The sequence below is a fragment of the Schistocerca nitens genome, chromosome 11 (assembly GCF_023898315.1).
Source record: "Schistocerca nitens isolate TAMUIC-IGC-003100 chromosome 11, iqSchNite1.1, whole genome shotgun sequence".
Taxonomy (NCBI): Eukaryota; Metazoa; Arthropoda; class Insecta; order Orthoptera; family Acrididae; genus Schistocerca; species Schistocerca nitens.
In genome coordinates, this window is record NC_064624.1 from 11,350,213 (window position 1) to 11,368,331 (window position 18,119).

The 18,119-nt window shown below is 42.9% G+C and overlaps 1 protein-coding gene across 6 annotated transcripts in view; it reads right to left on the reverse strand.

The window, feature by feature from the left end:
* Positions 1-2,037: 2,037 nt before the first annotated feature.
* LOC126213463 (uncharacterized) overlaps positions 2,038-18,119 on the reverse strand; it is a 149,017-nt gene continuing 132,935 nt past the window's right edge. For all 6 annotated transcript variants that reach the window (XM_049941239.1, XM_049941238.1, XM_049941236.1 and 3 more), the window contains one exon: positions 2,038-6,684. In XM_049941239.1, the coding sequence (XP_049797196.1) occupies positions 3,120-6,684 (3,565 nt within the window). In that variant the 3' untranslated portion in view covers positions 2,038-3,119. The remainder of the gene's footprint in view (positions 6,685-18,119) is intronic.

The following is an 18,119-nucleotide window of genomic DNA, read 5'->3' on the forward strand; positions in this document are numbered from 1 at the left end:
GTCACTGGCTGCCGCGGTTTCCCACTCGTCGTACAAGAGAACTATATTCCTCGACTAAACCACGGTTTCGTTGTACACTTCTATTTCAGCTGAATTAATTTTGGAGGAAGGAAGTTTTCGTTTGAGGTAATGACTTTATTAATTAGTGTGTTATACAGTGATCAGCCAGAACATTACTACTGTCGATACAAACCTGTCCGGACGATACCGGCGTCACCTGGCGAGGAACGACTGCTCGTCAGACACGGGCACAGTGTACGTAGTTATCAGTGAGTGTGCTACCCGTGTGAAGAGGGGAAGGCACGCGATCCGTCTGGGTTCGGCCGAGGACAGATTGTGACGCCCGGAGGCTCGGCACGAACGTCGGAAAACTGTACGACTCGTGGGCCGTCCGAGGAGTGCCGCGGTAAGGGTCTTCGACACGTGGCAAAATGAGGTCAAACTGTGTCCGGATGTCGCGGCATCCGGCAGCCGCCCCTCGCTACAGGTGTCGGATGCCGTAGATCGGGCGGACTGTTAAAACGGGACAGGCGGTGTATTGTGGCAGAACTGACGCGAGACTTTAATGCTGGCCAGAGAACAAGTGTGTCCGGACACAGAGTGCACCGAACACTCCTACCGACGGTCCTCCGCAGCTGACGATCCGTGCACGTACCGACGTTAACACCGCGATGTCTACAACTTCGGAGACACACGACCGTCGGCAACGGACACCGGTGCAGTGGCAGAGCATTACACGGTCTGACAAATCCCGATATCTTATTCACCGAGCCAATGGGAAGGGTGCGAATCTGTCATCTTCCAGGGGGACAGCTCCTCGACACCTGTACTGCCGGACGGAGAAAAGTCGGTGGTGGCTCAATTACACTCCACGGGTGTAGTGGTGCTCGCGAGAGACACCGTGACGGCTTAGGAGTATCGTGCACCGGTTGCAGACAGCGTACCGCGACAGTCGCGTTTCCCAATGGCTGCAGCAATTTGCGACAAGATAATGTCCCGTGTCACTAGGCCAGGAGTGTGACGGAGTGGTTCGAGGAACTAAGTGGCCAGTTACAGTCGATGTGTCGGCCCCCCAACTCGTCAGATCTGAACCCGACCGAACACATCTGGGATGCGTCGGAGCTCATCGCCCCCCCTACCACTGTATTTTACAGTAATTAGATGACCTGTGTGGACAATATCCCCCACCAACCTACTGACGCCTCACTGCTTCCGTGCCTTGATGTGTCACCACTGTTGGACGTACCGGCTTATGGATACGTGACCATAATGTGCTGACTGATCAGTGTATTTTTCATTAATGTCACGAGCTAACAAGCTCTCTCCAATTCATATCTTTGATCATTTTCCTAAAATACTCAGTTTTTGGCAGATTAATTACTCACTTACACTCAAATTTTGTATACTTCAACCTGCACAGTATTTACACTTAGAACAAGAGTCGTATGTTATGGCCTGAAAGGCTGTCGATTAATGGTTTTGTGGCATGATTTTGTTCCTTTAATTTGTATATAAAGGTATTGTCAATGGCTATCTTCACTATTCTAGTTCGAAAGTTTACTGTAGGAGTTAGACTAAATGACAATGTTACTGTCAAACTTTTACTGGAAGAGTTTTGAAGAAGAGCTTCGTTAAAATCACCAGCAACCACATTTTTTTAAATTCTTAAATAGGATAGTAGGGCTTCTAGATGATTTACGAATATGTTATTTCTGGCATATACAATGTACAATATTGTTTGTATGTCACACGACACACAGACAATATTTCCATTTCAATGTTTGACACAAATGTCATACCCGGCCATATCTATCGTAAGCTTACAAACGGAAGTAAATATACAACACAAGTGCTAGTCTTTCCTGAAAGTGCAAAAAATGTCAGGCTTTGCAAATAACATATTGGGAGTGTGAGGTGCAGAGGCAGTAATTAAAAATATTTTGGGCTAAACGAGAGGAGAAATTACAACAGTCCCTTGCACAAATAATAATCTAGGAGTAATTCAGTTTTTTTTATAAAAAAGAATTTCTTTAATATATTTCTTTAATATATTTTCTTTGAAAAGATCATTATTTCTTCAGTCTCTCGAATTAGGACACGGTTGCTTCAGATATACAGATGACCGAGATGGATGTCATAAACACATTATAAGATTCCTATTCTATATCATGTTTTGATTAAATACAACATATCATTACAAGAACAATACAAAAGAGTGTTTCAAAATATATCATTTACACCATACAAAATAACTAGATCACAGTAACACAGTGAAAATTGTTTCTGCGGCAGGTTTCTACGTGTACGCATTATAAATAATTAGCAGGCACTTTACATTACAGAAGATAAAAATTAGGGCATATGCACAAGTTATGTGGAGTATAAAATGTTTCAGGAAGATCAGTATCTGGCTTAGTTACACCTGCCTTTCTCACGATCCAACTCTGGTCTCTTCCAATACAGTACAGCAGCTATCACAAACGAAAAAAAAGAAAAAACACCCCTCTGTGACATTAATTTCTTTGCAGCACCACGGCTCAGAGAGGATGTTTGTATCACATATAATTTTGCTAATTATTACTTATTTTGAAAGAGAAGAGTACTGCCATTTAAGACAGAACTGTTTTGTACACTTAATTACAATTTAAATTTGTTTTGTTTCAAAGCTCACCAACCTTGTCCAGTTTATCATAACCCTAATATTTCTTTAAAACTGTAACTCACACATTATAAGTGAGTGTAAGGAACATCATTTGTATGAACTTTTCGGTCTTTCATAAAAGCCTCAAGGAAACAGATACATATATTTCCAGCTCGACTGGTAATTTCCATTCGATGGTGTGGGAACTGCTTTAGATGAGAACATTTTAAAAGCAACACAATGCTGGCAGTGTCGATCCGTACGGACAGAGAGCGAAATCACAGAGATCAGAAATAGTAGCATTTCTTCAGAATTTTCTTCACGTATCACCATCACTCGTATTCACATTCGGTCAGTTTACAGGAACATCGACATTCACCCCGTGGCGGGAAGGTTCTCGTACAGTATCTCTGTGTGCGCAAGTGTGTTTTGTCAGAGCCCTAGAACTTCAGAACACACCGTTACATATTTTACATACTTACGAGGACTCCGGCGTATGTTTACGTTTGTGATCCCTGAGGTGACACGCCCAGCCAAAGGCTTTACCACAGACATTACATTTGTACGGCAGGCCTCCCGTATGGGTATACTTGTGCACTCTCAGATTGTCTGAACGAGCAAAAGATTTGCCACAGAAATCACACACATAGTTGCGCTCCCCCGTATGTCTGACCAGGTGTCTCTTTAAGCCCGAAAGAGAACAAAATAATTGCTGACAAAAATGGCAGGGCCATTTTTCTGTCTCTCCCGCTTTTTTATTGGATTTCTTATCACCGGGCTCTCCCGACAGAATATCAGGTACGCCATCACTTACAGTTCCCGGTGACATTTCCGGTACACTATCCCGAGGCTCTCGCAGTGGCTTTTCGGGCATTTTATCTCGAGGTTTTCCCGACGTAGTTTTAGCGTCTGTATCGGGAGGCTCTCTCGGTGTAGTTTGGGATTTTCTACACCGAGGTTTTCCCGGATTTTTGTTTTTACTTCCAGGAGGTCTTCCTCGTTTCCTTTTGGGTATGCCGTCGATAAAATTTCCCGGTGTTATTTCAGGTTTGCTGTCGAGAGGCTCTCGTGGTGCCATTTCAGACTGTCTACGGTAAAGCTCTCCCGGTGCCATTTCGGGTAGTAGAGGGAAAGATTCTCCCGGTGCCATTTCGAATAATGTTTGGAAGGGATCTGCTGATGCCATTTCGAATATTGTATGGAAAGGCTCTACTGGTACCATTTCAGATAGCCTGTGGAGAGGATCTCCAGATGCAATTTTGGATGGCCTGTGGAGGGTCTCTTCCAGAGCCATTTCGGATGGCCTACGAAGGGTCTCTCCCGGTGCTATTTTGGAAAGTGTGTGGAGAGGCTCTCCCGGTCCAATTTCGGGCAGTCCGTGGAAAAGCTCCCCCGGTGACAGTTTACGAAGAGCCTCTCCCGGTGGCGTTTCGGAGGATCTACCCGGGGTCTCTCCCGGTGCCATTTCGGGGGATCTGCGGAATGCCTCTCCCCGTGTCATTTCGGAAGGTCTACGGAGGATCTCTCCCGGTGTCATTTCACACGGACTACGGACCGTCTCGTCCGGTCCCTTTTCGGACAGTCTACGGAGCGTTTCTCCCGGTGCCATTTCGGTCAGTCTACGGTGGGTCTCTGTTGCTGCCACATCTGATAGTCTCTGGAGAGGCTTCCCCGGTGTCATTTCAGTTAGTGTACCGAAAGGCTCTCCTGATATTTTGGGTATTGGATCCAGAGGCAATCCCGGTCTAACTCCCTGACACTTAGATTCGAGGTCTGTATAGACAATCTCTACCGGAGTAATTTCGTGTAGCCTAGACAGGGGCTCTGCTATTGCCATTTTAGGTATTTTATCCAGAGGAGATTCTGGTGCACTTTCGTGCTTTCTATAGAGGATCTCTACTGGTGACATTTCACTAAGTCTGTGTACAGACTCTACCGTCGTCATTTCGTGCAATCTGTACAGTGACTCTCCCTGCGTCGTATCGTGCACTTTATCGGGAGACTCTCGTGGTGACGCACCGAAGTTACTGTCGAGAGGCGTTCCCGGTGCCATTTCGGGCAATCTGTAGTGACGTTCTTGCGGTGCCATTTCGTATAGTCTGTACAGGTGTTCTCCCAGTGTCATTTCGTGCAGTCTATCTGGGAGCTCTCCCGGTCTCAGATCGAACAGTCGATCGAGAAATTCTTCGGATCTCATTTCGTACTGTCCGTCCGAGAGTGCTCCCGAACTCATTTCGTCCGGAGGTGCTCCCCATGTCATTCCTAATAATCGATCTACACACTCTCCCGGTCTCATTTCTCGTAGTCCGTGGACAGTTTTACCTCGTGTCATTCCAGGTGTTTTGTCGAGAAGCTCTTCCGGTACCATTTTGGGTTTTTTACCACGAGGTTTGCCCGGTATTTTGTTTTTACTTCCTGGAGGCCTTCCTCGTTTTCTTTTTGGTTTGCTACCGATAAGACAATCTGGCGCCGTACCGGGTCGACTGCCGAAAGGTTCTCCTGGCATTATTCCCGATTTATTTTTGAGGGGCTCCGGTGTTGTTTCGTATTTACTGAGAGTTATTCTCGGTGCCACTTCAGACAATCTACCTACAGGTTCTTCCGGTGCCATTTCAAGTATTCTACCGATAGCCTCTCCACGTGCACTTTCCGATATTCTACCGAGAGTCTCTCCGTGTGCAGTTCTCGGCATTCTACCGAGAGTCTCTCCGTGTGCGTTTTGTAATATTCTGTCGAGATTCTGTCCGCGTACAGTTTCTTGTACACTATCGCGAGTATCTCCACACGCAGTTTCTGGTTTTCTGTCGAGAATCTCCCCACGTGCAGTTTCCGATATTCTGTCGAGAGGCTCTCTCGGTACCACTTCATTTATTCTATCGACAGACTCTCCTGATGAAAGTTTGAGTTTTTTATTGACAATCCGTCCTAATGGAATTTGAGGTGTTCTACTGACAGTATCTCCCTTTGTAATTTGTAGTACTCCATCGGCAGCAAATCCGGATCGAATTTCCGACTTCCTATCGAGAGGTTCTGCCGGTTTCATTTCGGGTATTCTTTCGACATATTCTTCCGACGTCACCGGCGGTAAGCTATTGCGGGGCTCTGCCGAAGTTATTGTGGGTTTCTTAACACGAGGTCTTCCCGGTTTTCTTCTGGGCATTTCACCCGAATTTGTTTCAGATTTTCTCTCGAAAGGTTCTCCCGAGGGTACGTCAGATTTTCGGTCCACGAGCCCTCCGACCGTAACTTCGGACTCCCCTACAATTATATCTGCATTCGAACGGAGGGCATCTCCCGACTGTATTTTGGGAGGTCTTCCCAGTTTTCTTTTGGCGTCGTTACGGGTAGTCTCCTGCAAAAGTTTTCTAGGTCTGCCCGGCTTTCTCTTAAAGTCGGTACCGGAAGGTTTTTGCCGCAATATTCCCAGAGGTCTTTCCCGTTTTCTTTCGTATTTACTACTGTGGCGATCTGCCAGATTATTGTCGATACGTACCTGAGGAATGTCACCAAATTTTGTCACCGGTACGGGCAGTCCCGTGCGGGCTGCGACGACGACCCCGACGTGACGCTCTGCCTCGTGAACTGCCAGTTGGCGTTTAGTTTCGAACGTCTGCTCGCAAGTGGTACAGAACCACACCTTCTCGAGAGTTCCCGCACGCTTTACCACTCGCACGAATGCGTAACACTGCGCTCTAGTACTCGTCTGGTGAGCTGCTACTTCTTCGTCACTAGCAAACACCTCTCCACACATGACACAGATGTGCAGAGGAGGTTCTACACCTTCGACATGAACGAACACGTGCCGGATCAGCTCGTACCTCGACGAAAACAGCTTCAGACACGAGCTGCAAGTGAGCTGGTACAGTGGCTTCCCCGCAGCCAGTTTCCGCCACCTCCCGCGAGAAGTGCCGCCGGACTGCCGCTTCCCGCAGGGCGCCGACTGCTGCGACGGTCTACTGACGGCGCTCCCCGTCACCTGTCTTCTGCGGGCACTCGTGTCCTCCGAGAGATCGGACGGTTCGGTGGCGCAGTCCTCAGACAATCTGTAGAATAAATAAAATATGTACAAAGAAACGTAGAAAAACTTAAAACACCAAAATAAATTGCCGACAGCCACTCGAGATTTCCCCGACGGAGCAAATATTTCTGAGGCACTCCGACGTCTCTCCTGTGGCGTCGCAGAAACTTTGCAGTGTTTCGACAGGGTATCCGCTCGTCACATTTGGTGCCGTCACCGACTGTCGGCGACGGTACGATTAAGTGTTCTGCGAGGACTGCCTGTGCCCCCACCTGTCTCCTGTCCACTCTCTGTCATCGAACTGAGACGAAAAGCTACGGTTCTATCAGATTATTACACAGTTTTGGATACACTGTCCAAAACTGTCCGAGAGCCTCACAAAAATCAATTTGAGCCAGCAAGCTCCTGCCTATCCGGGTTAATGCAGACCACAAGACTGCACGAACACATTATTCGAAACACACACGTAATTATCAGAAACTGCTTTTTTTTTTTTGTGTGTGTTTGCAAACTGTGCAACTTTTAAAATCTGTATTAGTTTTCCACTACTCACTGGAAACTGACAACCTATTTTGTAATATAACATTTAAATCACATTGTAATTCGTATCACTTGCATGGAGTTCACTTTTGAGAAATAACAGTCCAATTTTATCAGTTTCTGTTTCACACGGACTTTTTTACTGACGGTAGTTCTCATTTTTCAGACAACTGAAACACCTGTACAAACAAATGAATTTTGTTACGCTTATTCGAACAATAGCTCAATACACTTCAGTGTAGCAATTTAGGTGATCAAGGGGTTCCCCAATTGCCTCGTCTTTGCTTTCTATCTCTCTCACACTCTGCTCAGTGCACTCGGATCATTGTATCGTGCGACCTACCTACTCAGATCCTGGGATTCCAGTCCGTAAGCATCTCGTTTAACCACTTGCAGTATCTGGTCATCTACATCTCCACAATCACAAATTGTAATTCCAAACGAAAATGTCTGCCTGAATTACGTGGGAATACTGCAAGTTTCGATTTTTATCTTTTTTTTTTTCCAAAAACTGCCAAACAATTGCACTGATTATCTGCACCCAGACAGAGTTTGCTTTACCTGTAAGCACTGCATTATACAAGCATTATTCTTTGGAATGTTTACCAGAATGTAAACAGCAACACCACAGTCAACTGCTATTTGAGATTACAGGGCACACATTGTCAGGACAGCCTAGTTGCAAATGGCATTCAATAAGTTGGTACACTCAGCACACTGTGTAGAACATACGCTACTACTCGAAGAATTGGACTTCTATGGTGTTAGAGGTAATAGCCTTAAACTTTTTACAGAACCGTAAGCAAGCTGTCTGTGTTGGCAAAGAATTGTCCAGTGTAGGACAAGTTAAGGTAAGTGTCCCACACGGATCTGTACTGGGTCCTTTCCTGTTCCTGATAATGATTAACAACCTTCCGGCATGTATTAAATCAAAAACTGTACTATATGCAGATGATACAACTTTTCTGAACAGCAGTAATGACCTCAATAGCCTTAAAACTTGTGTTACAGAGACAATTGCTCAAGCATGATACTGGTTTAAAGCAAATGGATTTTTGCTTAATGAAAATAAAACTCAGCAGATAGTATTTAGTCTAAGACAAGCTAACATCTGATGATCCTAGTTATGTTAAGTTTTTAGGGGTATATTTGGATGACAAATTATCTTGGGGTCAACATGTCAAGTATCTTAATGGTAAGTTGTCTAGGGTGTTCTATCTGTTAAGAAGACTAATGGATTTTGTACCTAAAAATTATGTTAGAATATTCTCTCTCTCATTCTTCCAAAGCATAATAACCTACGGTATCATTTTATGGGGAAACTCCAGTTGTGTGCGTGACATCCTTCTACTGCAGAAGAAAGCTATTAGGGTAATTACAGGCTCATCATATAAGGCACACTGTAAACTTTTGTTTTCTGAGCAAAAAATTATGACGGTAGCATGTCTTAATTTATACGAAAAAGAAGCTACCCGAAGCTAAACGCAGAGAAAATATACACTGCTACAACACTAGGATGAATAGATGTATTTACACTCCATTCCACAGACACTCAAAATCACTAAACAGTTATGAACTAATGGGGCACAAATTATTTAATAAACTTCCACTAGCTATAAACGATTTACCAGAGCAACCATTCAAACAAGCACTGTACGACTGGTTAGTTGCCCACCCCATTCTACGACATAAAGGATTTCATCAGTTGTAATATTATACTGTAATAACAAACCGGTTACTCTATTGCAACAGGAGTTACATAGTAATATAAGTATGACATTGTAGGATTTCACCAATCGTAACATTACACCGTAATAACAAACCTATTGTTCTTTTGCAACATGAATTATATTGTATTATATGCATGACCTTGTCAACTGTAATATTATACTGTAACAACAAACCTATTGTTCTTTTGCAACAGGAATTATATTGTTTTATAAGTATGACTTTGTAATTTCATCAATTGTAATATTACGCTGTAATAACAAACCTATTGTTCTATTGCAACATGAATTATATTATATTATATTATATTATATGTATGACTTTGTCTATTGCCTTAATGGCCTAACGCCAATAAAATTATTCTATTCTATTCTTGCAGGGCAGGGTGGCTACTTAAACTCTAAAAAAGAAAGACAGACAAAAAGTATGAAAGAAAATCTGCGAGAATTCCCGATGTGAGGAGGAAGACTGTGTCAAGGAGTCCTGATAAATTAATGGTGAGTGGGGAGAGTGAGGGCAGCATACCCCCATAATGACTTTTCTTTCCTCTCAGCTGATCTATATATCAGACATAAGGAGAAGTTTAACTGCAGTTTTTAAACATCGATAATTTATGCAGAATAATATTTGTATAATTAACATACTTTGACATATTTAATATTTTAAAATTTGTCATTTATAAAACTCAATAAAATCCACTTGCAATGGTAGGTTAAAAAGGAGTATACCCAGAGATTTTATGAAATTTTCCCAGGTTTTTCAGAATAATTGCCACCCTGCCTCGTATCTGAAGCTATGCTGACAATTTTTACGACAAGCTTAGAAGAACATTTTTGTCGACACCTATTTCCAATTGTCTGATAACCTGCTCTCAATAACAGAAAGGTAACACTGGAACACTCTACAGGATGCTATTCAGTGTTACTAATATAAAATGTGACTACGATCAATGCTCGATGGTTAGTCTAAAACAGAAGAAACAAAAGTGAGAACTGTGATACCTTTATTTATATTTAAAGTTAATTTCCACTAACCCCAATACATTTTTGGCAAAGGGTAAAAAGCTGCTGTAAACTTTCGGTATTGGCTTCCCGTGGCCTGAAACTCTGTTACACATCTTCGGGCGTACAGTTCATCTGCAAAACGTGGCAGTTTCCTCGCCCCCATAGGAATCCTAGAAGACACTAGTCCGAAGGCTCCAGAATAAGCGGTTCAACTAATGCTGTGCTCAGCTGAGAAGCTGCACACGGGGACTCTAGTTGGGCGGTGTGCGTCATGGTGCGGGCTCCATTTCCGCAACCTGCAAAGCTCGACACATAGCAGTGAGTATTTGTCTCTTGTAATATTCAGGATTTATCATTCGACTTGTAGGGACAAACTCCCAGTGATACACACTGTCACTACCAATAAATGTGACCGACAGTGTCCCATCTTCCCGTGCCACTTCTGGTCGCACAGTCTCTAGGGCTTCCACAGCAACCGCTGAAGTACTACAGTTAATGGTGCGCCTTCATCGAGTGTGTTTTGTGCAGGTTTCTTTGTCTGTAATTTGTAATGTGGTGTGTACTTCACTACCAAATTATTTTTTATAGTCACGTGAACTCTATCCATTTAGCGAGTAATGCGAGTCGACGTGTGTCGTACTGTCATTAAGGACAATAACTCTGAATGTTGAATTGAGGACACAGTTTACAGTCACCTTCTGAAAGTCTCAGAGATCTGACAGAAATGGTTACCTGGTAGTAAACGAGAAGACAAAATTAATGTCAATTAACACAAAGATTTGTTCTCAACACACCTGACCATTTATTGCAAACAGGGTTCCTACACTGACTTTTGGGTTAACTTACTACCAGTAATACATTTTAACTAGAGGTAAAGAAACTGAAGAAATCATAAGCTGTCACACAGAATAAAATAGCTTAGTGGCAGAAATTATTGTTTCTATCAAAGAGTCAAAACACAGATGTTATATTTCAAAACAAAAAAAGTTGCACAAAAACATGAAACACCTCCCTGTTTAAATTAGAACTCACTTATCGTATGAAGAGTGAAGGAGACTCTCGATTATGACACCAGTGGTTTGACTCGCGTCAGTACGACACGACTCACGAGCCTTAATATACCTAGCGAGATACGTTCCATTCACGTACGTAATCACCGAAAGTTCTTTGGGAGAGACAACGGTAAAATGTCTCCCTTCATAAATTACCCAGCTAAATGAGACTCGATGTAATATATCCTTCAAGTGACTTTTTGTCAACAACTTCGAAATTACATTTGCTTTTCCTTTGGAGCAAATATTTCCCACTGTAAAAATGTCATGAAGACTTTAGCTCAGCACCTCGGATAATTTAACATTTTCCTAAACTAAAACAGACGCCACTGAGTTACATTTAATAGTAACACCTACTTAAATAAAAGACTTTCCATAATTTTTTAAACTCAAAGTATATACGCAAATAGGAAAAAAATTCTGGATTTACTGATTAGAAACACACTTTTTCCTGGGTGAAAATACTGCATAGCCCAGGTGCCAGTACATTTTCTTCCTGTTCTGCGACAATATACTTTCCCTCAGAGCTGTAAAACTTATCATTCTTTTGAGTGTTAAAGCTTTCATACAGTGGAATAGGTAGAACTTCCCAGCACTTTAGGAAACAAAGGCCAGCAAAAAACAACACATTTTGGCACGATCTTTGATGTGTGGCTACACGTGTCCTGCACACTTTCGTACTATGAAAGTATAAACATGAATTCCATCAAATACATAACAGTAGCTTCCAAACCACTGAAACTTGATTGTGATGCGCTTTGGTTAGCCAATTGTAGCTCAAGTCAGGTGATCTCACCATAATGACAGCAGATATTCAGACTGTAGGACACACGATGTAGTCACTGCTAATCAGTGCAAACACACAAACAGGAAAAGTTATGGTTCAATTAATACACATGCAGCGCACCTACGAGAAAAGGAGGTTAGGCAGGGCCCTAAGAGAACAGCTTAAATTACAGCACTTGACTATTTCTGACAAGCAAAATCATAAATTTAACTGCTGTGCACTGAACATTTCGTGTGTTACCTTGCCGAATACACGCTTCATCGAGCACTTCAACTTTTTCGTCGAAAATATGAAATTGCTTAAGAAATCAACTCGCATTTTTTAAAGGATAATTACATTTTTTCTCATGATTGTTGCATAATTTGTAATCTTTGAAAGAACTAAAATAAATATTAACACAATGTGCCAGTAAAATTTTATATAATGGCATAAATGGCTTCTCTTCTGAGCCCAAAACTTGTCTAAGTGGCTGGTCCTCAAACTGCTAAGTTTTTAACGAGAGTCAAATGCTCCGTGGTTTAAGAAATTCATTACACATTCTCACATTTAATATAAACATCTTGCATAAAAGGAAATTTACTTTAAAAGTAACACAATATTTTCTCACTACCTGTGAGAAATGAACACATTTGTGACACCCCGGTCACATAAAGCAGTTTGTTGTTACGAAGTAGTGCACAGTTTTCTCCCTAAGGCTTTCGGCACATTTTGCTGTTGGCAGACGCTAGTGTGTGCGCTGTGTCTCGTTGTTGCAAATGGAACATTTTCTTTGCAACTAAAAGTTCGATTTTGGTGTTATTCTCTTGTTTATATTTTATTACTACAGTAGCATGCTTAAGTAAAATTCTTTGTTAGAGCATCAGTTATTATTGGTCAAAATTAAAAAAATTCACCTGCAAATTACAATAAAACAATGAAACATTCCCAGAATTCTAAAAAATTCCCACATTTTTGCCAGATGAAAATGAAAAAATTCCCATGTTTTTATCAGATGAAAAAATTCCCATGTTTTTCACAGTTGTCCTAGGGTGTTATACCCTGAGGCTTTAACCTTGCTTCTCTGTCATTCCCCAAAACCCTCAATATGGAAACCACAGTCACACCTACAGAAGGAACTGCAATCCACCGCCTAGAAACAGATCCTGAACCCATAATCCTGTCTACAGTCAAAGGTTCCTCCCCTGTAGTTATGAATCACAGGGATTACCCTACCTGGCAGTGAGACTCCACCACCCCATTCCACAAATCCATCAGGATCTCCTAGGTCCGTACCAGAAACCCCCTTTCTCTTTTTCTAACCCCCCCCCCCCCTTACCACCACCACTCCTCACACCCCTACCTATTACACAGTTCCAAAGTACAAATACCCAATCAGCCAAAATGTTCCACTGTGGTTTGTTAGTGCACTCCAACAGAGAGAATCTCTGCCCTCGACTACCGGCACCTTCTGCTCGTGAACTGCAACCTAGCCGCCTGTGTAAAATACACTAACAATTTTGTCTTCCGTCTGTCTACAGTTCCTGTTCCTTTACCACACAGTGCCACACTTGTCACTGCCACATAGCTGCCAACCTTGAGAAGAGGCCGGAAGGAAAAATGATAGAGGGTCCAGGAGCCATACCCCAGAAAAGTTTAAAAATTAGAAGCCTGATTTAGGCCTTTAAATGCTGTATTTCAGACACTTTCTGACCCTAAATAAAAAGGATTTTCCAGGAGTAAAAACAGCTGTAAATGAAAACCATCAGGTTAAGTGGTAGAGGCTAAAAATTAGTTTGATAGACATCAAGGTGCTTAGATTAGATTAGTACTTGTTCCATAGATCACGAATACGACACTTCGTAATGATGTGGAACCTGTCAGGTTAATAAAAGGTGTCTATACAAGATATTTCATTACTCAAAATATTACATGACATTTAATATTTTTAATTTTTTTGTGGGGGTTGGGTAAATTACTAACTTACTATATCCAAAAATTTATCTAATGAGTAGAAGGAGTTGCCATTAAGAAATTCTTTTAATTTCCTTTTAAATGCTATATGGCTATCTGTCAGACTTTTGATGCTATTAGGTAAGTGACCAAAAACTTTTGTGGCAGCATAATTTACCCCCTACTGAGCCAAAGTTAGATTTAACCTTGAGTAATGAAGATCATCCTTTCTTCTAGTGTTGTAGTCATGTACACTGCTATTACTTTTGAATTCGTTCGGATTGTTAACAACAAATTTCATAAGTGAATATATATGTTGTGAGGCTACAGTGAAGATCTGTAGCTCTTTCAATAAGAGTCTGCAGGATGATCTTGGATGAGCTCCAGCAATTATTCTGATTACACTCTTTTGTGCAATGAACACTCTTTTACTCAATGATGAGTTACCCCAGAATATGATGCCATACGAAAGCAGAGAATGAAAATAGGCGTGGTAAGCCAATTTACTCGGATGTATATCTCCAAAATTTGCAGTGACCCTAATAGCATAAGTAGCTGAACTTAAACGTTTCAGTATATCTTCAGTGTGTTTTTTCCAGTTCACTCCCTCATCAATGCATACAGCTAGAAATTTTGAATATTCTACCTTAGCTACCGATTTCTGATCGAAGTCTATATTTATTAATGGTAGTAATGGTACTTTGACTTCCGCAAAGGTATAATTTACGATCGCGCACGCAGAAGAGCGGCGCCAGCGACCGATTTTATAAATAATTTTGTTCTTTTTTTTTTTTACTTTTGTGTAGTTTTTTTTGTTTTTTAAGAACTAATGGAGGTCTCTCTCTCTCTTGTCTTGATACGAAAGACGTGTATTTTTTTCGTGATGTGTTGAATGTGCTTTTGGTGAAAATTAAAATTACGTAACAAAGCGATGTTGTCTCAATAGCTAATGAGGAGAAGATAAAATAAAAGGTAACACTACATGGTGTCATTCCATTTGTGGAACTGTATGTACTGTGTTTTGTGAAAGTTTAATAAGATCCCATTCGCAGAGAACCACTTAATGATTTTCTGAAAAACATCGTTTACAATTTCACCAGTTAATTCTTGTCTGTTGGGTGTGATAGCTATACTCGTATCATTGGCAAAAAGTACCAGCTTTGCATCTTCGTGAATACAGAATGGCAAGTCATTAATATATATTAAGAACAGCAGAGGACCCAAGACCGAACCTTGCGGCACCCCATTCTCGATTGTTCCTCAGTTTAAGAAGTCACCAGTTTTTTTGCGTATTATGTGAACTGCTTATTTCAACTTTCTGCACTCTTCCAGTTAGATACAATTTAAACCATTTGAGCACTGTCCCATTCGTACCACAGTACTTGAGCTTATCTAGAAGTATTCCATGATTTACACAATCAAAAGCCTTTGAGAGATCACAAGAAATCCCAACGGGTGACTTCCGGTTACTCAGAGCATTTAATATTTCCATTAGTGAAAGTATATATAGCATTTTCCGTTAAAAACCTTTCTGGAAATCAAAATGACATTTTGTTAAAACTTTATTTTAACAAAGGTGTGAAGCTACTCTACAATACATTACTTTTTCAAGAATTTTGGATAAGGCAGTCAGAAGAGAGACTGGCCATAGTTGTTGACATCAGACGTATCCCCTTTAACAATGGCATACTTCAGTCTTTCTGGGAAAATACCCTGCTTTAGAGAGCTATTACATATGTGGCTAGGAATCCCACTTATTTCTTGGGAACAAGCTGTTATTATGCTGCTGTAAATGCTATTAATTGGAAGTGAGCTTTTATTCTTGAGAGAGTTTATTATCTTCCTAATTTCAGAAGGAGAGGTGGGTGGAATTTCAATTGTATCAAATGGTGTGGGTAGGGCCTCTTCCATAAACCGCCTCGCTTCTTTTAATGAACATTTAGATCCTATTTTCTCTACAACATTTAAAAAATGTTTATTCATAATGTTTTCGACTTCCGGTTTGTTGTTTGTCAAGTTTCCATTCGCTTTGATGGTGATGCCGTCTTCCTGTACTCTAGGTTGCCCTGCCTCCCTTGTAATAATATTCCAAATTGTTTTGATTTTGTTATCAGAGGTGCTTTAGGAACATTTCCGTAATCTTCAAATACTGCAAAATCAACACACGTACAAAATGTCCACAGTCAGTTCCAAAATGCCGTCAAAAGAGAACCGCTGCCGAGGACGATATAAGTTGACGCCGTAAGGGATCAGAATACGCACACCGACACGTGCGCGGCACACGGCTGTCTGTATTCGAGATGCCCAACGCTACTGTCTCCGTGAAGCGTCACACGAGGCTGGCAAAGTTCTTCAATGAGAACGGCCAATGCACCAGTAGCCTCGCAGACGTTTCGGATACTCGAGGGTACGAAAAAAGGCACCGGTCCAATGTCTGCTGAGGGTCTGCAGAAAATGATCACAAAATTCAAAAAGACAGGTCATTTTGTAGTGCAATGAGGCAGAGGAGGGAAAGCAGTCAGCTTCCTGCCGATCTGCCAGCAAGACACACGTCCGCTCTTGAATTTCTCGCTCGCACGGAAGTGGAAAATGAGAAGCCACAGAACATTTTGTGGACAGACAGAGCCCATTTCCATCTCCAAACTCGCACCAATACGCTCAATTGCAGGATAAGGCAACAAAATATCCACAGGCACACCAAACGGTACCGCTTCATTCTGCAGAGGTGACCGTAGGGTGCGGGTCGACGGCACCATTTATCATAGCGCTGTATTTTTTCGAGGAGACGAGTCCCGCCGGTCCAGTTAACCGTACCGTCACCGGTAAGTGCCACGAGAGGCTTTCGCTCACAGACACCCATCCGACCCTCCGACAGTGCGGGTGGGATCATTTTAATGGGAGAAGGCGCTCGTCCACACACTGCACAGCCGACAGAGCAGCCGCCGCAGAGGCACTTCGAAAACGGTAGAATTATCGGCCGTCATTTTCCTACGGCGTGACCGTCCGAATCACCTGATCTTAACCAGTGAGACTTCTGGGTTTTTTTTTTTTTTTTTTTGGGCGCAAAACTTCTATGGTCATAAGCGCCGAGCCCGTGACTTAAGAAACAGTAAAAAACCGAAATTGAAAACCAGCAGCAATGGAAACAGTCATAAAATTGGAGAAACTAAAAGCAGAAGGAATACTTAGACATCCACTACAGAAAGGGGTGCTTGTCCCCAAAAAGGCTTCAAATGACTGACGTCATTTCACTGTCACTAATAAACTGGAGAACGCGGTCGGCTGAGCGCGTGTCATCTGCTAAAATCGACGATAGATCAGGCAATAGCTGTAGACGGGAGCGTAACGGATTAAAATAGGGGCACTCAATTAAAAGGTGTCTGACCGTCCACAGCTGAGAGCAGTGGGGACAGAGTGGGGGAGGATCGCCGCTTAAAAGATGTCGATGGCTAAAAAGACAGTGCCCTATCCGGAGTCTAGCTAAAATTACCTCCTCCCGACGATGCGTTCGGGAGGAAGAGGTCCAACCGCAAGGAAGGGCCTTCACTTCCCGCAATTTATTACGGGGAAGTGTTGACCAATGCGCATGCCATAAATGAGCAACTTTGCGACATAAACCGCTCCGTAGATCGGTGAAGGGAAGCGACTGAATAGCTGGCCGAGGAAGAGAGACTGCAGCCTTGGCCGCTATATCGGCCGCCTCATTCCCACAGATACCAGCGTGTCCCGGGAGCCAGAGGAACGCCACCGAGACGCCCCCCCAGGTGGAGCAAGCGCAGACAGTCCTGAATCCGGTGGACCAGAGGGTGTACAGGGTAAAGAGCTTGGAGACTGAGGAGAGAGCTGAGAGAATCCGAGCAGATTACGTACTGTATCCGCTGATGGCGGTGGATGTAGTGGACAGCCTGGAGAACAGCGTAAAGCTCCGCAGTATAAACCGAACACTGGTCGGGAAGCTGAAAGTGATTTGGAGTGTCGCCAACAATATAGGCACTCCCTACACCTAACGATGTTTGCGAGCCGTCGGTGTAAATAAATGTGGCGTCCGTCATTTGTGCACATAGAGCAGCAAATGCCCGACGATAAACAAGTGTAGGGGTACCATCCTCGGGAAATTGACAAAGGTCACGGAGCAGGCAGATCCGGGGACGGAGCCAAGGCGGTGCTGTACCCCAAGTTGTCAAGAAGGTTTTAGGAAAGCGGAAGGAAAGAGAATGGAGCAGTTGACGGAAGCGGACTCCCGGGGGTAGTAGGGAGGAGGAGCGGCCTGCATACCCTACATCAAAGGAGGCGTCGAAAAAAAGGTCATGGGCTGGATTAGCAGGCATGGAAGACAGATGGCTAGCAAAACGACTCAGAAGGACTGCTCGCCGATTGGACAGCGGAGGTTCAGCAGTCTCAGCATAAAGGCTTTCCACAG